This window comes from Anopheles merus, chromosome 3L (assembly GCF_017562075.2).
Source record: "Anopheles merus strain MAF chromosome 3L, AmerM5.1, whole genome shotgun sequence".
Taxonomy (NCBI): domain Eukaryota; kingdom Metazoa; phylum Arthropoda; class Insecta; order Diptera; family Culicidae; genus Anopheles; species Anopheles merus.
In genome coordinates this window covers 22,375,154-22,400,499 of record NC_054085.1, presented here as the reverse complement: position 1 = coordinate 22,400,499, position 25,346 = coordinate 22,375,154, and the positions used below count along the sequence as shown (strand labels likewise).

General features: G+C 46.9%; 8 protein-coding genes across 10 annotated transcripts; 6 read left to right on the top strand and 2 right to left on the bottom strand.

The window, feature by feature from the left end:
* Positions 1–118: 118 nt before the first annotated feature.
* Positions 119–1,855, top strand: LOC121600571 (zinc finger protein 658B-like). The gene is made up of 4 exons (XM_041929274.1): positions 119–330; positions 416–1,141; positions 1,211–1,359; positions 1,448–1,855. The coding sequence occupies exons 1-4, from the start codon at positions 214–216 to the stop codon at positions 1,494–1,496; spliced, it is 1,041 nt and encodes a 346-aa protein (XP_041785208.1). The 5' UTR covers positions 119–213; the 3' UTR covers positions 1,497–1,855.
* Positions 1,856–2,929: 1,074 nt separating this feature from the next.
* Positions 2,930–4,886, top strand: LOC121600570 (serendipity locus protein beta-like). The gene is made up of 4 exons (XM_041929273.1): positions 2,930–3,430; positions 3,518–4,162; positions 4,246–4,394; positions 4,483–4,886. Exons 1-4 carry the CDS (start codon positions 3,230–3,232, stop codon positions 4,538–4,540), a joined length of 1,053 nt encoding a protein of 350 aa, XP_041785207.1. The 5' UTR covers positions 2,930–3,229; the 3' UTR covers positions 4,541–4,886.
* A 370-nt stretch (positions 4,887–5,256) lies between these two features.
* Positions 5,257–18,899, bottom strand: LOC121600565 (serendipity locus protein beta-like). 3 transcript variants are annotated; one of them, XM_041929267.1, is made up of 5 exons: positions 18,405–18,899; positions 6,785–6,951; positions 5,915–6,709; positions 5,699–5,842; positions 5,257–5,623 (listed from the first exon to the last, which is right to left on the bottom strand). In XM_041929267.1, the coding sequence occupies exons 2-5, from the start codon at positions 6,923–6,925 to the stop codon at positions 5,447–5,449; spliced, it is 1,257 nt and encodes a 418-aa protein (XP_041785201.1). In that variant the 5' UTR covers positions 6,926–6,951; positions 18,405–18,899; the 3' UTR covers positions 5,257–5,446. The 3 variants fall into 3 exon arrangements, with proteins under 3 accessions (XP_041785201.1, XP_041785200.1, XP_041785202.1); XM_041929266.1 differs by lacking the exon at positions 18,405–18,899 and having other exon boundaries at positions 6,785–7,132; XM_041929268.1 differs by lacking the exon at positions 18,405–18,899 and having other exon boundaries at positions 5,464–5,623; positions 5,691–5,842; positions 6,785–7,129.
* Positions 11,902–13,565, top strand: LOC121600567 (zinc finger protein 628-like). The gene is made up of 3 exons (XM_041929270.1): positions 11,902–12,238; positions 12,339–13,286; positions 13,359–13,565. Exons 1-3 carry the CDS (start codon positions 12,098–12,100, stop codon positions 13,500–13,502), a joined length of 1,233 nt encoding a protein of 410 aa, XP_041785204.1. The 5' UTR covers positions 11,902–12,097; the 3' UTR covers positions 13,503–13,565.
* On the top strand, positions 14,565–17,029 carry LOC121600561 (zinc finger protein 652-B-like). Its single transcript, XM_041929261.1, has 4 exons — positions 14,565–14,857; positions 14,952–15,743; positions 15,826–15,977; positions 16,086–17,029. The coding sequence occupies exons 1-4, from the start codon at positions 14,573–14,575 to the stop codon at positions 16,330–16,332; spliced, it is 1,476 nt and encodes a 491-aa protein (XP_041785195.1). The 5' UTR covers positions 14,565–14,572; the 3' UTR covers positions 16,333–17,029.
* Positions 16,916–18,403, top strand: LOC121600572 (sphingolipid delta(4)-desaturase DES1-like). The gene has a single exon (XM_041929275.1). The coding sequence runs from the start codon at positions 17,065–17,067 to the stop codon at positions 18,100–18,102; it is 1,038 nt and encodes a 345-aa protein (XP_041785209.1). The 5' UTR covers positions 16,916–17,064; the 3' UTR covers positions 18,103–18,403.
* A 346-nt stretch (positions 18,900–19,245) lies between the features above and the next one.
* On the top strand, positions 19,246–21,113 carry LOC121599842 (serine/threonine-protein phosphatase 2A regulatory subunit B'' subunit gamma-like). Its single transcript, XM_041927931.1, has 2 exons — positions 19,246–19,377; positions 19,465–21,113. The coding sequence occupies exons 1-2, from the start codon at positions 19,323–19,325 to the stop codon at positions 20,808–20,810; spliced, it is 1,401 nt and encodes a 466-aa protein (XP_041783865.1). The 5' UTR covers positions 19,246–19,322; the 3' UTR covers positions 20,811–21,113.
* Positions 21,114–22,816: 1,703 nt separating this feature from the next.
* On the bottom strand, positions 22,817–24,918 carry LOC121599841 (protein angel). Its single transcript, XM_041927930.1, has 4 exons — positions 24,809–24,918; positions 23,922–24,701; positions 23,383–23,844; positions 22,817–23,307 (listed from the first exon to the last, which is right to left on the bottom strand). The coding sequence occupies exons 2-4, from the start codon at positions 24,561–24,563 to the stop codon at positions 22,891–22,893; spliced, it is 1,521 nt and encodes a 506-aa protein (XP_041783864.1). The 5' UTR covers positions 24,564–24,701; positions 24,809–24,918; the 3' UTR covers positions 22,817–22,890.
* Positions 24,919–25,346: the final 428 nt, after the last annotated feature.

Sequence of the window (25,346 nt, the reverse complement as noted above, 5' to 3'; positions counted from 1 at the left end):
TCAAAGATATTCGACATACGACTTTTTCGACTTACGCCTTGCTTTGGGACATTTTTTCGGTCCCAAATACAGTCGTATCTCGGGGGACACCTGTAATCTGTTTCCTGTCGTTAACGTCAAAGCCTTTCTGGGCGGCAGTTGAAAACAGCTGATTTGAACCTGTTTGTTTACTAACAAATTTCTCGACATGGTGATGTACCGGTGTCCTCCAAAATGATGAAAATTTGTCGTTTTTGTCTGCTCGAGGACGAAGAATATCTTATACCGGTCGCGGATGCCTCCGAGCTGGCGATCGATATCGAGGAAGTGGCACTGTTTAGTGGCATAAGGGTGAGTAATAGCGTGCTAGTCGAGTGTCCCACGCTAACGAGCACGAGTAGAGCGTACCTTCACCTGGCTTTCCTTTGCAAAACAGATCGACGATGACAACAAAACGCCCTACGCCATGTGTCTGGAATGTACCAACAAGCTGCAAATTTGTTCCACCTTCCGGAAAACGTGCATGAGCAACGACGCACAGTTTCGTGAGCTGCGTGCCATGCTGGAGGCGAGTGCTAGCGAGCCAACCGAAACTGTGGTCGAACTATCGGACAGCTCGGAGGATACGTTCGATTTCGATGGATTTGGTGACCACTGCTTACAGTCGAAACCCAGCGAGCCAGTGTGCAGTCGTAGCAACATCACGGAGCTGTTGCCTGAACCGGACCACAAGCAGAGCGAACCGGTGGTACCGGTCACGAGCGCCATCATCGAAGCGATCGCGAACGATGAAGCGTTTGCGTACTCGGCCAACTACATCGAGCAGGGTGAAACGGTGCACGTTGAGGATGTGATTCACAGATCGTTCGTCGACTGGAATAACAGCCTAAATCCCATACCGCCCCGAGTTCAGTACGTGCGCGAGCGCGGCAAGCGAAAGAAGCATCTGTGCGAAATCTGTGGCGTAATAGTGTTCCACATGCCGTCCCACTATGAGAAACACCGCGAGCCCTCGTTCGAGTGTTCGCTGTGCCCGGTAAAGACGAAACATAAGGCGACCATGGCACAGCACATCGAACAGGTGCACCTGAAACTGGTTAAAAAGAAGTGCAAAATATGCGGCAAAGGCTTCATTCATCACAAAACGTACCGGTACCATATGGTATGTATATTTTGGGGGGATGGCCTGTGTTGGATTGCACTTACATCCGTCTTCCGTATTCCGTTGCAGCTTACTCACGAGAGCAAAGGGGAAAAGTTCGAATGCCCGGACTGCGAGAAAACGTTCCCCAATGCCGTCTATCTGAGGGATCATTTCAATCGACTTCATAATGCGGCTAAGAAACCCAGAAACACCGGTACAGAACGCAAAGTGCGAAGGTAAGCGAATGTGTTTCCGTACAACTAACACCATTGTACGGTTTGAAGGAATCAAATAAATTAATTATTGTCGAAACTGTTTTTTTAGGACACGCAACAGATCCCGCATTGCAGATGAGACAAGCGACACCGAATAAGTACAAATGGGTTTTATTTTTATTTCTATGGAGACTTTCAGTTTATTGGCCTTGTTGTGGTAGCAATCGATAGGAGTGATTTCTTTGAAATTGTAACCAAAGGTTGCGTTAGCCTATATACAGACCATTTTTCGGAACTGTCCGATGCACGAGTTCCTGGATTGCACGTGAGTTGCAGCGTGTGAAAATACATTCGAATTCAAATGCTCCAAGCGCCACAGATTAAGCTTAAATGACTGGAAAATTAAATATCAGTTAAAACCGATCAATCATGTAAGACAGTAGTATGTAAGTTAGTCTTAATGTTTGTTTAACCAGAAATGGCGGACAAATTTACCCAATAAACAAACAATCAACAAGTTGGCGCCACCAGCTGTTTTTGCTATTTTTAGAATGCATCAGTCGTTTGCCGTCTGTTAAACGAAGTCTTTTTAGATTTCTTTTAGGATGAGAGCTTGAGCCGTTTAGAATCCATTTAGTGGCCGTTTAGTGGATTTTAAGAACTTGGGCATGTATGCTGTGACATACAGTGGTGTACGTAAGTCCTTTACAAAAAAACAGGCACTACATTTTCACACGTAGTTTTGATACCAAAAGTTTTGAACAACGTGTACGGACACTTTTCCACATGATCAAACAAGTTAGTTTATAACAATCAAATTTTGTTTATTAAACTTCTGACTCAAATGCAGAAAAAAAACAGGAGAATGTCACGATTTAATTTAGATTAATTTTTGGGTTTCTTCTAGGAATTCCTAGCCGATTACATATTTCCGATTACGATTACTATTCCTATTACATATTTCGATTGCGCCACTTTCGCAGCACTTTCAGGGTTTCCACGTTCCGTGAACATTACCGGAAAGGTTTTAGGGGTTTCCAGGGGTTCTCATAGTTGTGGGACACTTCCTCGACTCTTTGCTATGGGAAGTAAACTTCATATGATGGAAATTGGACTCTATGGCACCCTTGTTGGACAGGCTCGTTGGAAATTCCTATTGGATTTATCCAACAAGGGTGCTATAGAGTCCAATTCCCGTTACATTAAGTTCATTTCACTTACAGGGTTTCCCACGATTTATTGGTCGGTTCCCATCAATTTTTGGTGGGTTCCCATATTTTGTTGATGCGTTCCCACGATTTTTTGGTCGTTTCCCAGAATTTTTTGGTCCAATTGTATTGATATCCAATCGGAAAATACCAATAAATTATGGGAACGAACCAAAAATCTATGGGATACGACCAAAAAATCGTGGGAACGCACCAAAAAATCATGGGAACTGACCAATAAATCGTGGGAAACCCTGTAAGAAAAAAGTCAATAAAGTGTCCCACAGCTTTGAGAACTCTTGGAAAACTCTGTAATGCACAATTTGTTATAAATAGCCCTTCAGAGTTAACTAGATTATATCTCACTCCGATTCCGGCCGACTCCAACTCCGGATCGGATAGCTCCGATTCCAGACTAAACTGACCCCGGATGACTGAAACTCCGAACAACTACACCGTCACCGGACGAAACCGATTCTAGACGATGATGTCGGTCGAACCTACCTTCCGAAGTCAGTTCCGAAAAGGTCAGAGTCGGATCGGAGTCGACTCTGGATTTTTTTCCCCAACTTTACCCATCACTAGTGTGAAGGGCCGAAACGGTGCTAATTTTGACAGCTCCTTCGAGCATCATCACATCGTTGTTTACCAACAATATTCCGCACAGCAGCAGCAACAGCAGGATGGCGAGCGACGATGCTCCCTTGCAAGATTCCCTTTCTTGCAACACAGAACAAAAAGAAGCCGAACAAGAAGCCCCGCAAAGTTTGTTGCATATTTGCCGATTTTGTCTGTCCCGCGATGAGGAAGATTTGATTCCCATAGAGAACGTATTACTACTAACGCTTACGATCGAGGACATTCTGCTGTTTACAGGCATCCAGGTGAGAAGCGGTGCGCTTGCCAGCCACAATGGCCTTGCGTTTTCTAACTCCCTCCCGTTTAAAATGCCTACCACCACACCCTTGCAGATAGAGGAGGAGGACTATGGAGAAATCGCGTTGTGCGTGAAATGTACGAACAAGATACAGGTCTGTTCCTACTTCCGGCACTGCTGCCTAACCAACGATGCCGCCTTTCGCGAGCTGTGCGCGGACCTGATCGCCAAAGTAAAGGCGGCACGCATCGAAGCGAAGGAAGCGGCGGCCGCCGCAGAACAGGCCTTGCGGGAGGCTGAGGAAGCCGCACTGGAAGTAGAGGCCGCCAACCAGCCCTGCGACACGATCGAGCTCAGCAGTGACGATGAGTTTAACTACTCGGCCAACTACATCAAACCCGGCGAAGTGTTACACATTGAGGAGCCGATGTACAGACCGTCCGATTGGGACATGAGCTTAAATCCGACGCCCCCAGCCGTTCAGCGCCATCCGCGCGAAAAGGGCAAGCGCAAACTGCATCTGTGCGATCTGTGCGGGCTGAAGGTTGGCCACATTCCTACCCACTACCTGGACCACAGCACGGTGGCTACGGTTGGCTGTCCGTACTGTCCGGTGAAAATGAAGGCACAGAAAAGTATCAACGAACACATCCACACGGTGCACTTTAAGCTCGTCTCGAAAACGTGCGAAATCTGCGGCAAAGGCTTCGTCCACCATAAAACGTACAGATACCATATGGTTGGTATTGGGAAACGTGCTCTAGCTCCCACTCTCTTCTTCCACTCTCGCTCAACGCGCTGTTGTGCTTTCTTCCTTCCCAGATTACACACCAAGACGAGGGAAATACGTTCGAATGCAAAGACTGCTCGAAAACATTCACCAATTCAATCTACCTGCGGGACCACATTAAAAGGGTGCATAATGCGGCGAAAAAAGTTAAACCCAAGGACTCGGAAGAAACCGTGAAAAAGTAAGGGAATTGCCTTTTCTTAGCGCATGCTAGAATGGAACCGATTTTGACGAATAGTTAATGGTAATTTGCTGTGCTTTTTTTTCAGAAAAAGAATCCGATCACGCAATCCAGAAGATAACCGCATCTACCCCGACTCGGACTGAGGATCTAAATCTGCTTACAAGCCACCATCGGCAGACGAATGAGCCATCAATGTTAATGTATTTTTAACTTCCAGTATACTAAAACGCTTTCTAACTATAGTACCGTACATCTCCTACAATCGATATTGCTGCTATATCCGAATAAGGAGTTGCTTTAGAAGTTCTGTCTACCCAAATCAACCGATCCGAGAGAAACATTCAGTCATTGTTATGCGCATCCATATTGAAATACAGGTAGTTCCCGAGATACACGGTATCTCTTATACGCAGATTCGGAGGTACGTGGTTTTCTAAATTTGACAATTCCTTGAACAAATTGTACTGATTTAACACATCAATTGTAAAATGCCAAATAATTTCCCTTTTGATGAAATGTTCAAAACTATTTCAAAAGGTTTAAAACTGTTGTATTTAGTCAGAATCAAATCAAATAATTAATTAAAGTGACTAAAATCAGTGAAGTGACCCCTTACTTACAAAATTATATGAAAACAAGTGATATTTTGGTTGAAAATCACGAGATTCGATTTACGCGGGGAAATTCGAGAGGAACGCGTGCCGTTTATTTTGCGGTCATTTTCGGTGACTACCCGAGTAGCCCGGTCTCATGGAATATGATGTTTTTTTTTGTTGCCAGTGACAGAGTTAAACATTGATGTCTTTTAATATTGGACTTCCTACCGAGCAAGGTAATATACAGTCGATTTAAAGTTTAATTTAAGTTGAACTTGCGCTACATTTCGGATGGCGCTTCATGGAAAACAACAACAACTCCTTACAAATGGTACTCATCATCATTGTTGATCGCGTCGACAGTAATACTATAATATTCACAGGGCTATCGAAGAATTTCTCGAAAGAATGTTTACACGTAATGTTATAAAAGAAACGTATCGGTGTTGTAATTTACCATCCAACGTTTGGATAGAAACAACCGAATCGAAAAAAGATAATAAAATTCGTAGTAAATTCGGGTACGGTTTGAATTTGTGCTAGTGCACCGTACCGGGACGAACGACACGTGACTAAGGTGTCTGGCGAACTATTACTTTGGCTGACTGCATTTGCGATCGGTTTCGTTTTCTAAAAGATACAAGACACATGATAAGATCACTAACTTCCCTGAAAACGGACGGTAACGTTCGCTTACCTTCGCACCTTTTCTCCTGGTTCCTGGGGTTTCTTCGCTGCTTTCGCTGCGTTATGAAGCCGATTTACGTGATCCCGTAAGTAGATGGCGTTCGGGAAGGTTTTCTCACAGTCCGGACATTCGAACGTTTTTCCTTCTCCCTCGTGAGTGAGCTGAAAGGAAGAATAGAGGATTGCATTTTCAATTGCCTTCACACATTCTGCACCATTCTGTCCAATACTAACCATATGGTATCGGTACGTCTTGTGATGAATGAAGCTTTTGTCGCATATTTTGCACGTTTTATTCGGCTTTCGGAGATGAACTTGCAGTATGTGCTGGGAGATGTTGCTCTTCTGCTTCATCTTTACCGGACAGTGTGGGCAACTGTACGCTGGCTCCTCGCTGTGATTATCATAATGTCGCCGAAGGCAATTTACAAAAAGCCCGCATATCTCGCACATGTGGAATTTGCGCTTTCCCTTTACATAGACATACGGAACGTCGGGAGGAGGTGGTGGGTTTAAGCTACCGCCCCAATCGATAAACATCTGCCACATCTCGTTCGGATCGAACAGTACCTCGCCCGGCTCGATGTAGTTGGCCGAGTACGCAAAGAGCTCGCCATCGCACACAACCTCATCGGTGGTGCTTGTGCACGAAAACGCTTCACTGTGCTGGGTAGCATCGTCGTCATCCGTAATCATTGCCGGAATTTCGACTGATCGTTTCGGCAGCTTCGGCTCGGAAGGTACTTCCGGTACGCTTTGTTTCGATGGTTTCCACAGGGGATCGTTTAGATAGATTACCACCGGTTTGGTTTGAGCGTCTTCATCGTCCATTCCATCGTCTGTATCCGATAGCTCGATACGAGCGACGACTTTCTGCAGCCTTTCCTTGCCGCTAGCAACCAGCACTTTGTACAGATCGCGAAAAAGCGGATCATTTTTGAGGCACGTGTTGCGGAAGGTGGCTGATACTTTCAGCTTGCTGGTACAGTCCATACATACTGAGAACGTTGCCTTGTTGTCGTCGTTTATCTGCAAATCCAAGTAAAATTGATCATTTGTTTACAAACAGCTACGGTATGAGGTAGAGCAAACCATGTCGCTTACCTCTATCCCGGAGAATCGTTCTAAATCTTCCGTTGTAATTTCAAAGTCGAGCAAATCCTCGATAGGAATCAAACAATCATCGTCCTCGCACAAGCAAAACCGGCACACATTTATTAATTCATCCGGAACCGCGCACTCCATCGTGATGGTGATCGGTGCAAATTATGCTGGGACAAGCATATTCCAAACAAAATTTTCCAAAAATACACACATTTCTTTCAAATACAGATGATTGTTGTGAACGGTTTGACAGCACGCAGCTGGGTAGTGATGGGCCAAGTAGCACTTTTTACCATGTTGTGCGGTGCTACCACGCACAATTCAGTGTGCGGTATTATGGTGGTACCAAGGACCGTAAAGATATCAGGTCAAGTTATAAGCCCGTTTTGACAGCTAGGAGGAAGAAGAATCGACGAAGAAAACTGACAGTTAGTTTTCCGAGTTTGGCGAGCGCTTCTTGTTCTCGATGGAAAATTTCCATGTTAAATCACGGGCTGTGTTCTAATAAACTAAAATATTCACCCAAATTGATCTCCACCAAATATTGACCATGCAAAACGTAAACAATCCATCAATACATATGCAAGCGGAAAACCATCTGTCAAAATCGGAGCCCAGGGGGGGGATCGCCAAAAGCGCTATAACTACACCTCATTATACATTCCACCTTGGGTGGTACCCAAGGTGGAATGTATAATGAGGTGTAGTTATAGCGCTTTTGGCGATCCCCCCCCCTGGGCTCCGATTTTGACAGATGGTTTTCCGCTTGTATATGTATTGATGGATTTTTTACGTTTTGCATGGTCAATATTTGGTGGAGATCAATTTGGGTGAACACAGCCCGTGATTTAAAATGGAAATTTTCCTTCGAGAACTAGAAGCGTTCGCCAAACGCGGAAAACTAACTGTCAGTTTTCTTCGTCGATTCTTCTTCCACCTAGCTGTCAAAGCGGGCTTATAACTTGACCTGATATCTTTACGGTCCTTGGGTGGTACCACTTTTGTGCTACCGCATAATTTTGTGGTAGGTTAGGCACTGGGGCCTAATCTTGTTGCGCGCAACATTGTTGGTGGAAAAATGTATGGATTTTGACAGCTAGCGCAACTTTGTTGCCGGCCAAATTCAAACCAATTTGATTTTTGTCTGGCAACATTTTCTATTTACCTTGGTCATGGTAATCGCCAAACTAACAAAATCGACATGCTTTCTCATTCTACCCAATAGATCAGTAAACCTGAGAGAGCGAGAAAGCATGTCGATTTTGTCGCTTGGGCGGGTGTATGAAATGACACAGCAGCAGTGTGCGTTTTGTTGGCATCCGCTAAATTTGGATTTTAAGCATTTATGATACAATTTTGGTGTATATTTTATTTTTTCAACACTTTATTCAAAAAGTGAATGATAAAAAATAAACTCTGAGCTGTTAATTGGCAATTTTTTGACGCTAAACAATGTCAAAGCGAAATGTTGCCAGCATATTCATTCATAGACCACCAACATTCATAGACCACCTCAGCGATATGTTTCCGAGCAACAATGTCGCGCGCAACAAGATTAGAACGCTGTCTTAGATGCACCAATTACGGACGAGTTTATACAGCGTTTGAACTAAAACAAGAATTGTCACAAAACTACTGAACAAAAATTTCATAATCAATAGTGAAGTAGATAGACAGACAAATATCTTTGTTACGTCGTACGATTTGACGACTGTACCACTAGACCGGCCGAATACATTTATATGAAACCGAAAATAATCACATTATTTTCTTAATTTTGATCTTTTTGTCCATAGCACAACAATTGGCACACCTACCCAATGGCAGAAAATTGTGCTATAAGTGCTACCACAATTTTATTGAGTGTGCATTTGTGCTCACACACTTTACTGTGCTGCGCGTGGTAGCACGGTGCGATGGGTCAACATCGCTACAGCTGAGTCGAGCGCATTGTTTACACGCAGTTTGCGGACAGCTTCGCAATGGAAAACAGCGCTCCGCCAAGCTTGCTGCTCATTTGTCGCTTTTGTCTGTGCCGGGACGATAATTGCTTGGTTCCCGTAAAAATCCTTACAAATTCTTCCATCACCCTCGAGGAAATAGATCATTTTACCGGTATTCTGGTAAGCTACCCTATCCTATATCCTTGCTGTGTGTGCTCAGCTTTTACCGGGCAAAGCTTCTAACGATCTCTCGTTTCTTTCTCGTTTGTAGCTCGATACAGATGAAGATTCCACCGCACGGGTGTGTGTAAATTGTATCATCAAGCTGAAACAGTCTGCCGAGTTCCGGAAGGCATGCATTAGTAAGAATGTGCTATTCCAACAGCTGCACGAGCTCGTTGCCTCAACCGGCGAACCGGAGGTAGACACCCCAACTGACACTCTGGACAATATCGATTCCGATCCAGCGAAGAACCAGGTCAGCGACGAGCCGTACGATGACACTGGCAATTTCCAGTATGAATCTAGCGATTATCTCGTAGAGGAATTCATTGTTGAGGTTATCCAGCACGGAAATGAGGAATTGGATAACGCAAATGTCGTATCGGAACTGTACGAAAAACAGCAAGAGGAGTTTAGTATCGATGAGCCGGTGACGGAAGAAACCGATTTCTTCTACTCGGCCAACTACATTGTTCCGGGCGATCCGTCCCTGTCAGACGAAGGCGAAATTGGTGAAGATGGTTGGTTCCACCGTGCGCAACCGACCGATAGGCAAATCCGTTCGCCCACTCCAGCCACACAGCGGGCAAAAGGCGTCAACGAGGAGCAAGCTTCATCCCCCCGACCGACCGAACCACGGGCACGGACAAGGCCGAAGCAAAAGCAACGAAAATATCTGTGCGACACGTGCGGTGTACTGATCAACGATCTGCCCCGACACACGCTGAACCATTCCAAGCTGATCAAACACGCCTGCCCTCACTGTCCGGTGGAGATGGTGGAATACTCGAACCTGCTGCGGCACATCGAGGCAGTGCACGAGAAGAGGATACGCAAATCGTGCGAACTGTGTGGCAAAGGATTTACGCACAACAATTCCCTCGTGTCCCACATGGTAAGTGTGGCACGGGATGTGTGCTCGTATTGCCAACCCGTGTGTAAATGGTATTTTTCTCTTCTTTCTCCCGGGTTCTATAGCTCGTGCATCACGGCATCGGTGACACGCACAAGTGCAAAGTGTGCCCGAAAGTGTTTCGGCACGCGAGCGGCTTGCGTGGGCATGTGAAAAAGTGTCATAGCAATGCGACCAAATTCGAGTGCAGCTTATGCGGTGCATTTTTCTCCTCGAGGTAACACATTGCGCCCGAGATGGGTTAACGGATCAAAAATATATATGTATTTTATTTTATTTTTAAGGTATGATTTGAAGAAACACGGCCGATCGCACTCGTCGGAGCGACCGTACGAGTGTAGCGAATGTGGCAAACGTTTTAAAAGCCAGTACGCGAGGCGAATCCACGAACAGGCTCACAGTGGGCTCCTCTACGAATGCGACGTCTGCCGTAGACCGTATCGCTATAAGGCTCTGATGAGAATGCATATGAAACGATCGCACCCGGAAGTACTGGTGGAAAACGAGGATACGGTACCTGCCAGCAGCGCGTAGCAATCAATTCTTCCAGGCACAGGGCTGCGACTGATGCCGTTCGACAATTGAGTTTGATTTGCAATGATTTAGCTCATCCATCTGTACCTAGTATTATATTATGAGCTTGAGCATACATGAGCTTAACTCGCCAATTTCGAAGCTGAACACGGAACGAAGAAATTCTCTGACCAAGAATGGTGGTGTTGATTAGTAGGGAGAACAAATATTTCGTGTTATACAGGAGGAGGTATTTATTAGTTTATTCAATGGTATTTATTCTTTTTTTAATTTTCACGAAAGTATTTAAAAAAATTACTTTAATTTTTAGCTTCGGACGATGGAACGTAAGGAAACGATAAAAACAAGTTTATGGTAAATGTGAATAATTCATCAAACTTTAAGAATATTCTCTTCGGCAAATATTTATGATTTACTCATATTTGCTAAATTAGAGACGGCTACGATGCCAGCAAAAGGAAATAATAGCATCAGAAATCGATCTGTTAAAAAAGATCTTACCGATCGCCTTTGCGAAAGAACTGAACAAATGTCTCTCAAGGCAAAATATAATTAAATTGTTTAAGATGAATATCTTTTTAATCAATTTTATAACAGCTAATAAGCGTAAGCGAAATGCTTCCAGAACCACGCCATGTGCTTTTTTAAAGTATATTTCCTACATTTGTTGCATGCCTGCAGTACTTCTTCGCTATAGATGGGTAAAGTTGGTACAAATCCGGAGTCGTGTCCGATCTGACTCCGGAAGATAAATCCCAGCGCCCAGCTATATCTCGAGACATCCGTTGTCGTCCGGAATCAACCGTAGTCGTCCAGAATCCCCAGCCAGACAGCCTTCTGTTAACTTACTCATTTGAGCAGTTTTCTGTCTGTCACAACAGCAATTTAAGATAAATTTAGCAGTACGAAGTGTTGTCGATTGTTAACATTGTAAAGTTGTAAATAAGAACATAAAGAGTGTTGTTTTTAATGAACATTTTATGGAAGATTTATGTGCTAATTGTACATAACCTTCTCTGGGTGAAGCGGCTGTTCCAGTTGAGTTTGCTGAAACAAAAACATCGTAATCGTTTGTATAATACAAGGAAAAGATGAAATATAACCATTAAACTATAATTTAACGTATTTTTTGTTATGTTGATAAATATTGACCGAAAAATAGAAATAATAAAGAGGAAGGAAAAGAATCTATCAAAATTGCTCGAATAGATAAATTAACAACTGCTAATTTACCATTAAATTACTCTTAATTTACCGGTACCTTAGCGGTAAGATAGGGATTATTTTAGCCCGATTTTTCTCGCTGGGTCGTCCGAAGTCGTCCGGAATCGGCGTCGTCCGAAGTCGGCCGGAGTTGGCCTTCGGAACAAGGATGAATGTATACGAAGTGCAAAGTGAAAGACAAAAAACACAGCGAAAGGAAATGCCTGATCACAAGCACATTGCATCGGACGGCTCCAGTTGACTCCGACCGACTCTGATTCCGGACAACCGGGACTAATGTTTCCCATTTGGCTGGAGTTGCAATCGGATCGGAATCGTGAGTGTGCACATCACTATTACTCACACAAACATCGGCGCTGGTGTGCGTGCGTGTGTGTGCGTGTGGTGGTGCGATTTGCGCGCTAGCATCGTTTTGACAGTTCTTGGCAATCCCTGCTCACCCTCTATTTACCAACAAATGCTCACAATCGCTTCACAATGGAGGACGCGGCTACGCTGAAAATGGTGAAAATTTGTCGATTTTGTCTCTCGCAGGACGAAGAATATCTTATCCCAATAGCGGAAGCGCCGGAATTTTCACTGGAGATAGAGGATGTGGCACGATTCACCGGGATAGACGTAAGGGCAGGCGGCTGTTGGCGACTGACGCCATCGAGTACGCTTTTACGAATGAAGCACTTTAATTCGCTCTTTTCTGTGTTGTTGTTTCTTTTTCCAGATAAACGAGAACAACAAAACGGTATACGCCATGTGCCTGGAGTGTACGGAAAATCTAAAACACACCGCCATATTCCGGGACACCTGCCTGGGCAATGATGCCCTCTTCCACGAGCTGTACGATGCGATGGTTTCCAGCGTGAAGGAAATGTACGGCGATACGATCGAATATTTGGACAGCGATTTCGAAGACTTTGCAGAGGAAGTGAAACCGGCAGATACGGTTGAGGACGTTCCGATGAAAATTGAGAACTTGGCTAAAATAGAGACTTTGGATGAAATTGAGATTTTAGCGAGTCCACAGCAGATACCAGAGCGGACCATCGTTCAGCAGCAGCATTATCCGGTGGTACAACCACAGCTACCGCAGGAGCATTACCGTGCGTACAGTCCGCCAGCTGCTTCCTGCATTAGCAATGATGAGTCGATCGAGTATGTATTCGCCGACGATGACGAAAACTTTGCACACTCTGCCAACTACATTGAAATCGGTGAACCAATGTCCTATGATGACCTCTGGATGGTAGACTACAATGAGCCGCCCCGCCGTAAACGCAAACAGCGCGTCAAAAAAGGATCGTTCGTAAAGCGGACGGACGGCATTCCGGAACCGCTGGTGAACGATGGGTACGAGATGGAACCAATTTTCGCACCAATGCCGACACCGACGCCGAAGGAGGACGACTGCTGGTTCTTGCAGGAGCGCCCACGCGTCAAAAGGAAGCGACACCTCTGCGATGAGTGTGGTGCCTTCACGAACCATCTGAAAAGCCACGTCCGGTACCACAGGGACGAACGGTTGGAAGTGTGCCCTCACTGTCCGGCTACGTTCAGGCACGTGTCCAACCTACGGGGCCACATCCAGCAGATACACGTCAAAAAGATATGCAAAACGTGTGAAATATGCGGCAAAGGCTTCATCCATCACAAAACGTACCGATATCATATGGTAAGTAAATTCAAATTCGTTACCGTAAGCGCACTGTTGCAAATGTTTGTGTTTTTTTTTTTGTGTTTCTAGCTTAACCACGCGAACGAAGGCAAACGGTTCGAATGCAAGGACTGCGGGAAAACGTTCAGCAATGAAATATATCTGCGCGACCATTACAACAGGCTACACAATATCACGAAGACACTTGTATCTAGCGATCCTGGAAGCTCGTAAACTCTGGCTCTAGTTAGTGTCGTGTGTGTAAAAAACTCGAATAAAGGAATTAAATAAATTCGTTTGTCGTCAGTGAATTACAATAATCGCATTCCGGTCATTAACTCACTCTAGGAAATGGCTAACAATTGCCAAACATAATTGCTTTCTACGCTCTGATCAATTGAGTTCTGCTACAGAATTACCCATGGAATCGCGCTTCTTGTGATGGCTGATTGGCCATCCTTTTAGGCAGTACTTTGATGAATTACTCAACGACTAGTTTAACGAACAGCTAGAGGCTCTACTAACAGATAGTGTCATGCTATTGCCACCTACTATAGAAGACAAAAAGCTATAAAATATTCTTCCTGATCCTTCAGGATCGCCTTGTGTCCTGCAGGTCGAAGAGATAGTCGGAAACTATCAAAGAGGATTCCGAAACGGAAAATCAACCACTGATCAGATCTTCACCAGTTTGTTTATGAGCCAGACTTATTCAAAACTCAAATAAATAAATTTTAACACATTTCAACTAATAATGTTTTTAAACAAAAAGCATGTAGGTTGACTGGGCAAAATGAGCTACTTTGATCCACGCGGAGTTAAATCTTGAGCTACTTTTTGTCGCGCGCGACGTTGTCGCTCTATGCCTATTTGAACGGTCACTGTCGTGCAGCGTATCAAGCTCGCCAGGCTCGCGGTCTGCTGGCCATGTTGTACGCATGGAAACGGACGACCCAGCCCGTAAAATCTTTTTAGGCCGTGCACAAGGACAGAGGAGGCATGGTAGGCCCAAACTGAGGTGGCAAGATGGCGTGGATGTGTCCACCATTAAGGCCGGGATAACGGACTGCCAGACGAAGGCGCGAGATCGTGAGCAGTTTCGGCCACTCCTGAGGCAGGCCATGACCGCAAAGCGGTTGTAGCGCAGGATAATAAATATAAATACAGGATTAGAGCTATTATGCAGGAGGTATCGTACTTCCGGCAACAGTCATATCCCACACTATCCTCTGTGGTATCTTCTAATGTACTGCAGTGCCTTATCGCAGAAGTTAAGGGACAGTGCGAACGAATTGTTAAATAAAATGATCCCTATCAACGCAATTTTTAAATTATCAATTTGCTTTCGGCTACAAACATCAGTGCCACCCTGTGTTGCTGATAGGCAGTTTGACAGCGGCGTCACTCCTTGTTGCAAATGCTTTGTTTACTGTAAAATAGCTCTCGTCGGCATGGCGAAAGCAGTGCGGGAAATACACAATATCTGCCGATTGTGCTTGTGCCAGGACGAGCAGCTGCTGAGACCATTAACGAGTAAGCTGGGCACCTTGCTTAAGATTGAAGATGTAGCACGATTCACCGGAATTAAGGTAAAATCAGCTGCCTCCGCCAAGCACCGATTCTGATTCCTGGCTCTACTGTTGATGTACGCTAATGTACGGATTCCACATTCCCCCATTGTAGATCAACGTAAAGGGTAACATCTCATACGCGATCTGTTTCGCGTGCACACAGAAACTGACAGCGTCGGCCAAATTTCGCCAATGCTGCCTCAACAATGATGCCCTCTTTCAAGTGCTTTCCGGTGTACTGATCGCTAGTACGGAGGGGTTACAAACCGAAGAGGCTGTTGGCGAAAAAAGCGATTCCCAGCAAGCGACCACCGACGACGACGACGACGACGACGACGATGACGATTATGAGTATGAGCAAGTGTATGAAGAGGAAGATGAATCGGTTTTCAAGCGCGCCGACGGTACGGGCCAGCAGGAGTACTCATACACGCACCAGGAAGAGGAAAGTGATAGTGATAGTTCGTACGTCGAGCCGGCAGACTACTCGGCGAACTACATCGATCCCGGCACACAGTCCGACAGCGATGAGTACGGCAACTCTGGTGCCGGGCCAATCCTATACAAATGGTCAGTGGTCCAGCGGGCGGCAGCAGCGAGCACGGCCGAGCATCACGACAGTTCATCACAAGGGAGCGAAATTTGTACGATGCGCACGAGAAAGTCGTACAAACAGCAGCAGCTGTGTACCATATGCGGGAAGCTGGTGACCAGCCTGTCCGTGCACACCAACTCTGTGCACAAGCAGGCGCGGGTTCACGCCTGTCCCCACTGTCCGATCGCCATGACCAACAAAGGCAATCTGGTCAAGCACGTGCGTGCGGTACATCTGAAGCTGCTCTGCGAACGGTGCAAACTGTGCGGCAAGGGTTACACGAGTAGCAACTCGCTCAAATCGCACATGGTACGTAGCGTCTAGTAGGCTGGAGCACAATCACAATACAAGCGTGGCTGTAAACGACTTGATTTTTGGTCTCGTTCCGTAGCTCGCCCAACACGGCATCGGTGAGCGGGCAAAATGTAAGCTGTGCCCAAAGCAGTTTAATCAAAAATCGGCCCTGCACGACCATATGAAGCGCATTCACTCGAATGTACGGCCCTTGGAGTGTGACATCTGTGGCAAACAGTTTAAAGTGAGGTATGAAGGCAAACCATCCCTACCGCTGTGCCGGTTTTTTTTTTCCATTGTTTGTTTCTGTACCTTTAATTCCATTTTTGTTGTTGTCCAATTTTATCTACTTCCCAGACGGGCGCTGCGAGTGCACAAGAGCGTCCACTCGGACGAGCAACCGTACGCGTGCGGCAAGTGTCCGAAGCGGTTCAAAAGTAGGCACGCGCGCAACATCCACGAACGCACGCACAGCGGTGTGCTGTTTCAGTGTGACCTGTGTGGCAGATCGTACCGCTACAAATCGTTATTAAATATGCACTTGCGCAAAATGCACCCGGAGCTGGTGGCCGAGAAAGAGCAGGACGAGCAGCAGTTGGGCTAGGAATGAAGGGTAAACCGAACAGAGAAAGGAAAAAATAAATGAGTCTTAAATCTCAATGCTTGTCAAAACGTGCAGGTCGAAATCGTATGCGAACGTCGTGGTGCTTTCAAATAGGAAACCGTTATTTTAAAATTTTCCTATCGGAGATGTCCAAAACAACAGCAGCAACAGTACAAATTAGATAAGTTTTAATGTGATGTTGCTTTATAGATACTTTAAGAAATTCATTATTCAAAAATTTGTTTAAGGACGTAAGGATACGCGATTTAACAATTTCTCCTAAACGAATGACATTTTTTTTTCATTCAAAGTTTTTTGGTGAACGTGACTCGCAACTAATCCGTCGCCTGTTTGCACACTACGTGGTTCGATAACGTATCAAAACATTGATATAATTGATGGTCCTAAACTTCCCCCATATTTGTATCCGTGCACACCAATGCGTTCCACCAGCTCACACACACACACACGCGCGCGCGCGCACCCTGATCGGTTGAGATAAGCAGACGATAGAAAATAATGTTATCTTTTCCCGCGGCGTTGGATAGTGGGTTTCCGCGGTTTGGCTTGGCCCGTTCCAATTATCGGTGCAGTGTGAGCTGGGCAAACGTTCCGACACCACGACAAGCGCCCCAACCCGGGAGGGATTAGCACCTAGACCGTTGAGGTGTTGTCCGGCAGTGTCCGCTAACAGGCTCAAAAGAAAAAATAGAAGCAGGAAAACCGAACACGATGGGCCAGCGCGTTTCGCGTACCGATTTCGAGTGGGTGTACGATGACCAACCGCACACCCGCCGCCGGCAGGAGATGGTGAAAAAGTACCCGCACATCAAGAAGCTGTTCGGGCCGGATCCCAAGTTCAAGTACATCGTCTCCGCCATGGTGCTGACGCAGATCGCCATGCTGTACGTGATGCAGCACCAGTCCTGGCCGGTGATCGTCCTGGTGGCGTACTGTTTCGGGGGCGTCATCAACCACTCGCTCATGCTGGCGAACCACGAGATATCGCACAACATGGCGTTCGGGTACGCGCGCCCGCTGGCGAACCGGTACTTCGGCATGTGGTGCAACCTACCGATCGGTGTGCCGATGTCGGTTTCGTTCAAAAAGTATCACAACCTGCACCATCGCCACCTGGCGGACGACGATCTCGACCCGGACGTGCCGACGCTGATCGAGGCGAAGCTGTTCTGCACCACGTTCGGCAAGTTCGTGTGGGTCTGCCTGCAGCCGTTCTTTTACGGGTTGCGGCCCCTGTTCGTGAATCCGCTGCCCGTGACGAAGCTGGAGCTGATCAATACGGCGGTGCAGCTGACGTTCAACGCGCTGGTCGTGCTGGTGTTTGGCTGGCGCATGATGGCGTACCTGCTGATCGGTTCGGTGCTGGCGATGGGTCTACATCCCGTGGCCGGGCACTTCATTGCCGAACACTACATGTTCGCGAAGGGCTTCGAAACGTACTCGTACTATGGGCCACTGAACTGGATCACGTTTAACGTGGGCTACCACAACGAGCATCACGATTTCCCGGCCATCCCGGGAAGCCGCCTGCCCGAGCTGAAAAAGATTGCCCCGGAGTACTACGAAACGATGCCGCAGCACACCTCGTGGGTGCGGGTGCTGTACGATTTCATTACCGATCCGGCCGTCGGCCCGTACGCTCGCATCAAGCGCAAGAGCCTGGACCGGCCGAAAGCGCCCACCGCCGAAAAATCGATTGGTCTGATCAATGACTCATGGCAACCTGAAGTAGAGCAGAAGAAAAGATAAGCTCCTCGCTATCACCGTAGACGCGCGTGTGCGTGCTTGTGTATGGACGTAATACTTTGGGGGGAAAACGGCAAGTTTTGTAATAAATTTTTTGGACAGAATAGATAAACAGAACGGTGATAGATAATGACGGTGATAGGCGTAATAGGGGCGAGATAGAGCCGTCGGTGCGAATGTGTGATCAATTGATAGGACGTGCGAAGTTTCACTAACCACGAAACACTGTAACCGTGCGTGATTAGAATGGAATTAATACGTTAAACTGCTACTGCTGTGCTTAAAAAAATGTTTGCTAAACTTACACATGTCCCGGGTGTACTCGTTTGCTGGCCTACATCCGAATTGGGGGTTTTCAATGGAATCGTGAACAGTGTTCCGTTTGCGTTTTTGGTGGAAAATGACCTTGAGAAATTGAAAATCACAATAGGATCTGCAATAGTGATGGGTAAAGTTGGCAAAATTCCGGAGTCGTTAACAATCCGACTCCGATAATTTCGCAACCAACTCCGGAAGACTCCGACTTCAAACGACTTCGGACGACTCCGACGCTGACGACTATGACTCCAGACAACCCTGGACGACTCCGACTCCGGACAACTCCGGACGACCCCCGACAACTCCAAATGACTTTGGACGACTCCAGATGACGACTCCAGATGATTCCGGACGGCTCCGACCCTGACGACTATGACTCCAATCAACTCCGGACGACTACGGAAGACTCCGGACGACTCTGACCCTGACGACTATGATTCCAGACGACAATGATTCCAGACGACTCCCAGCCCTGGGGGAACGGGGAAGACGCGGGTGCGCTTTAGAGAGCACATCACTAATCTGCACGTCACTTTTGGAAGGGCCTATCAAGCCTGCTTAGTTCATGTGATTTGCTTTTTTGGTTCTTTTGACTTGCCCGATTTTTTGTCAAGTTTTTTTTTATCTTCTATATAATCAGCATATATCAAGTTCTGAATAGAAAATAATAAACTGTCTTATAAAAATAGATCATTAAAAGACAGAAACCAAATTCATGCAAGAAGCCGTTACACCAACCGCCATTTTAAAATCACCCATGTCCCCGCGGTTGTGCTGAAGCGAAGCGCAACGAATGAAAAGCGTTTCTGCTACTTGGGCCGCGTTGCTATGCGATTTTTGTTTGCAAACAATACGAGATGCAGCAAGTACACCACCAACATTCCATCGCTTAATTTTCGTACAAAATGAGCGATTTCCGTGAAAAATTGCTGTCGAATCTCGATAAAATCAAGCCAAGTGGTACGTTTCGTAAGAGAAGTGTAAGGTTTTTTTCTATGTGCATTGCTGAAAAAGTGACCTTTCAATGTCTTTCTTTGTGCACAACAGCTCTTCAAAGCCAATACCCTTCGAAGACGAACGATGAGATCGAGGACATACTGTTCCAGAAGTATCGTGCCGAGCTAGCAAAGAAAAAGCCACCCACCGCGGCACCGGACCAGACGCTGCCGGATACGCAAACGGTCGACACGTATCGCTACATTCCGCGGTTCCACTTCGAGCTGCCGAAGAGCGCCGACTCGCTGGCGCAAAAGTTGCGCGAAGAGGCGCGCACACTGTTTCTGCAGAAGCGCAGCAAGGAGCTGCTGGACAATGCGGAGTTCAAGCTGCTGTGGAGCCTGCTGGAGAAGCACCACAGCCCGCCACCGATCGGCGAGGAGCAGTACATCAACTACGAGAACTACTGCAAGGTGGGCACGATCGCGGGCGAAAAGTTTCGGCGCTACCTTACCGCGACGACGTTCGCGCGGCTACTCGCATCCAGCGGCAACCCGGGCAAGATCAGCGTGATCTCGCTGTTCAACTACACGATGCGCAAGGTGTGGCTGCAGCAGACCCGCATCGGCCTCTCGCTCTACGACTACACCGGGCAGGGCTTTCTGAGCGAGTCGGACATGGAGTCGTACATCCTCGAGCTGATACCGACCTTTCCGCAGCTGGAGGGGTTGGAGAAATCGTTCCACAGCTTCTACGTCTGCACGACGGTGCGCAAGTTTTTCTTCTTTCTCGACCCGCTGCGCACGGGCCGCATCCGCATACGGGACGTGCTGACGTGCAGCTTTCTGGACGATCTGCTCGAGTTGCGCGACGAGGAAATACCGAAGGATGCGCAGGAGCTGAACTGGTTCTCCGCACCGTCGGCACTGTCCGTGTACGGGCACTACCTCAACCTGGACAAGGACCACAACGGCATGCTGAGCAAGAAGGAGCTGATCGGGTACGGGACGGGCACGCTGACGCCCATCTTTCTCGAGCGCGTGTTTGCCGAGTGTCTGACGTACGACGGCGAGATGGACTACAAAACGTACCTGGACTTTGTGCTGGCGCTGGAGAATCGGGGCGAGCCGCAGAGCCTGCACTACCTGTTCCGCATCCTGGACGTGGAGCACAAGGGCTACCTGACCGCGTTCACGCTCAACTACTTCTTCAAGGGCATACAGGAGGAGCTGTCGGCGCACCGGGCCGAACCGATCAACTTTGACGACGTGAAGGACGAAATCTTCGACATGGTCAAGCCGGAGGATCCGACCCGCATCACGCTGAAGGATCTGATCCGGTGCGGGCACGGCGAAACGGTCGTCTCGATACTGATCGAGTTCCACAAGTTCTGGGCGTACGAAAATCGGGAGGTCATGGTCACGTCGACGGCCGGTGACGATACGCACAATTTATGATGCAGCGCAAACGTTGATGGGGAGGGGAAGGAGGAGGAGGAAGATGAGTGCCGGACGGCGTTTTAGTATGAGATGGAAAGCCATATACAGCGCGGATCGAAACATTCCTTATTACACAAATCAGAGCGATCTACAATCGTGTTCGTGTCAGTATTTTTTAAACAACGCGGGCGGCGTCTTTTTGCCGGCATAGTATTCTTCTACAGACTAAACAGAAAAAAAGTGCATTATCTTACACACAAAATGAACCATGACTGATAATAAACGATGCCTTAAATGCAGCTCTTTTTTTAAATAATGTTTGTTTTAATTTTGGAATTTTTAAATTATTTTGAACTGGCTCGTGAATTTGATCAATATCGGAAACTAGTTCCTGATAGTGTTGGATAAATCTGGGAATCGTTGGAATGATTCAATGAATCTGGTTGTCGGTTGTAAAGATACATGAATATCTAAGATTAATTAATCACAAAGATTGATGAAACTCAATAATACATGAATCTTCAAAGATTGACGAATCTCAAAAGATTCATGAATCTCAAGGAATTCATACACCTCCATGGATTCATAGAGCATGAGCTTTTCATTATTCTTCTTCTTGGAGTAACGACCTACGAGATCATGCCAGCCCATAGAGGCTTTCGAAACTTTCTTGGCAACTACCACGCAGCCGGATAGTTTGTTTTGCTACGGGGAGACAGTCCATGCTAGATTGGAATCCACGACGAACATGTTTAGGTGGGATTGGGCAAATTGAATATTTTGAAAATCATACAAGTCTAAAGACTTGAGAAAATCTTTATAGATTCGTGAATCCTTGGAGATTCATGAACCTTTAGAGATACGTAAATCCTTGGAGATTCATGAATCTTTAGAAATTCGTTAATGCTTGGAGATTCAATTATAATTAGAGATTTATGAATCTTTGAAGATTCATTTATCATTGAAGATTCGTGAATCTTTAGAGACTGAGGATTCATATGAATGAATATCAACGAAAGATTCATGAAACCCAACAGCTATAGGTCCTATAGCGTATGTCAACCGTATCTTAGTGGTTTGCACATCTTATCTGAAAGTGAAACAGAATCTTTCCTCGGATCAAGAATTATCGTAGGATCTGTCCCAATTCCAGTTACTGATCGCAGATCTGTACGATCTGTTTTGGCTGTGAAGCTACGATCTTGCCTCTGTCCGGGCGCTAAATATAGGTCCAAGGTCAAGAAATCATCTCGAGCATAGAGCTCAGAAGTTCGAAATTAAATTAAACAAACACACTAGGATAATACAGGGTTTCCACGTCACGTTTGATTGTGCACATCATTATTCATCGCCTTCAGCATGTTTTTCAACAGCAGTCAAATGTTGAATTTGCATAGCAATAATTTTTAAGTTCTTACGCATGAGTTTCAACATATCACAAAAGAACAGTCAAACTTAATTCAGCTTGAGATGGGTTGAAAATCATGTGGAAGAACTGAAACAATATGGTGATGCCAATACAACATGCCGTTGGCAATAAAATTTTTTGTTGACATTGGATATTGACTCGGAAAACCCTGTAACACTGAACCCATTCCGGAGAGCTGGAACAGAATTACGATTGATATGCATTCTAGCACTTCGCCTAATTTTATATCTTCACAGACAGTGTGTACCGTTGAAGCTCCTCAATCAGGCTCTGCTCTGCTCTTTCTGTTCGGTTCTGCTAATAGCAGAAAGGATTTTATTCAACAAAGGCGAGTTTGATTTTAAAATCTGTTTCATCAACCGTTTTAAGTGCGCCGTCGTGTGTTTTTGATGTCTCAAAACTGATCCTAATTTTATTCTATGGTTCTCAACCAGTAACGTAAGGCTAGTGAGAGGTAGAAAATCGCTCCCGAATTCAAGTCTGCGTTGTCAAAGGTTTTGTGAAAAAGCCTCCAAGTATAGAAAAAAACGGTTAATTCTTTAAAGCAAACCAAATTAATTCTCAACTCCCGTCAGCGTCATATTCACGTGTCGGCTAAATCAGACAAGTTCTATTTCACGCACACCCGGCACAAACATTCAAACAAAACCTACACGCGTGTGACGCCGCTCACTGGTCTTCCCGCGGCACGGTCAGCAGAAAGCGACCGGCGAGCGAAAAGTGATCGGACCCGTACTGCCTGTTCGGTATGTACCCGATCTCCCGGCCGCACTGCTGCACCGTCGGCAGCGAGTACGTTTGCAGCAGCTCCAGGTTCCAGTTCGGCAGCTGGCGGGTACACTCGGCCACCGAACGGTACGGCGTGTAGAACAGATAGTCGACCGTGATCCATTCGTCCTGAAAGGTGGTCGCCTGCCGCCGGTCCTGCGCACAATCCGGCCCGTAATGGCGGTAAGCGGAGCTAAACACGAACTGATGGGTGAGTGCACCGGAGGAGAATTCACTGCGCGAGGAGGACCGCTCCTTGGAGGGTGAGCCGTTCCCGCTCGGCTCACCGTCCTCCTTTTCATGGTTTGAGTGATAGAGCTGAGCAAAAAAAAAAGCGAAACAAAACATTAAAATCATTTTCATTCGTTATACAGCAAAGGCGACGACCGATACCTTTGTCAGGTGGGAAGGTGGCACCTCGTCCCGGTGCTCCTTTTCCCGGTCGCGCAGTGTCGTGTGCTGACATTTGTCGGTAATGCCGAGCGCGGGCGGTAGGAAATACTTGCCCACCTGCTCGACATGTCCGTGCCAGGAGTTGGCCGGCTGGAGCGACCGCGAATCGAGCCGATCGTACCGCAGGAACCCTTTCGTTAGCAGCTCGTACGGTGCAGTGAAGGGTTGCAGATTGAAGTCGCCACAGAGTATGACCGGCTCGTACCGGGGTATACCGTTCGGCATCGTGCCACTGAACGCCAGCCGGTCCAGCTCGGCCAGCAGCACCTGCACCTGCGCCAGCCGGACGTCCTGCCGACGCGGGTTGTACAGCAGGTGCGTCGTTGAGATGACGAGCTTCGCTCGTGGGTTCGCTTTCAGCGCTAGCTTTGCTATAATCGCTACATTTTCCCTGTTCAGTTTCTGCAACAACAAAAAGAAAGCAAAGAAAAAACCACAATAAAACAAAGCAAAACACATCCTACCACACACTCTCTTACATTCACTTTCGGCTGGTAAAACTCCACCTTGTGGTGCGTCACCAGCTCGAACAGATCGCGCCGATAGAACAGCGCACAGCCGTCGGTTTTGTCATTTCCCGTGCGTTTTTTGTACAGCATCGCGTAGTGTTGTGGCAGCCCGCTGCAAAACGATTCCGCGTGCGTTTCCTGCAGCTCCTGCAGGCACAGGATGTCCGGGTTGATTGTGTTGATCTCGGCCAGCAGCCGCTTGCAGCGCAGCTCCCACGGAAGCCCTTCCGGATCGTGCTCCCCGTACAGGGCGGCGTGCGAGTCGAGCAGGTCCTGCGCCAGTATGTTGTAGTTCATGAGCGTAAACTCGAACCGATCCCGGGGACCGGAAGTGGAAGAGGAGCCGTTTCGGCTGTTACCACCCCCACCACTGGCAACCGTTTCCCACCGTCGATGCGCGCTGTACTGGCCATTTTGGTGCAGGTTGCGCATCGTCCGCTGCTTGTTGCGTGTTGGCGTTGCCGAACTGCCATTAGTGCTGCCGTCCATACTGTTCGCTATCGGCCAGTGGCCCGCCGGGACATGTTTGCTCTGCGGCAGGCCCCGGTAGAAGCAACGGCTAAAGTTTTTCAACAGTCGATGATCGATAAGCACCGCTAGCAGCCGTTTCATTCACGCGTGGAAACGCTCGAAACTTTCCCTAGTCGCTGTGGTGTTGATTGGCAAGCAAGCCAGAAATTGGCAGGTGTGCGAGATTGGATGGAGAGGATAGATTACTCAACACGGAGCACACACGCGAACAAGGTAGAGCTGCAAACAAAGGGAAAAGCGGATGAGCGGAACGTTTATCGTTTGCAAGCTTTACATAAGCCAAGGGATTGGTTGTTGCGTGTTTTATCAAAGGCCAAAACGCATACCGATGGTGTTAGCAAATTGGTTAAATTGTTATCACTCGACGCGTAAGCAAACGGGACGCGAATAAAAGATATTTTCGTTCTTTTGGCAATATTTGTAAACAACTGTAGCAAACGTCAAACCGGACACAACCGGGAGCTGTCAGTCAGAGTGACCAGAAATACCGATTTAGAGAGCGGTACTTGTTCCGAACTGTGATGTGCTCTCTGGTGCGCACCCACGACTCCGATCCGACTCCGACAAAATGGAACCACTAGATTCACTCGGAGTTGGAGTTGTTCAGAATCAGAGTTGTTCGGAGTCATTCGGAGTCGATCGGAGTCGGAGTCGTGTATAGTCGATCGGAGTCGATCGGAATCGGAATCGGTCGGAATCAACAGGAGGCTTGGTTTAATGTGCTTGTGATCAGGCATTTCGTTTCGTTGTGGTTTTTTGTTTCATTTTGCGCGTGCAGTTCGTAAACAGGCCTTTGTTTCGAAGACTGACTCCTAACGACTCCGATTAACTCCGACACCGAACGGCTCCGACTTCGAACGACTC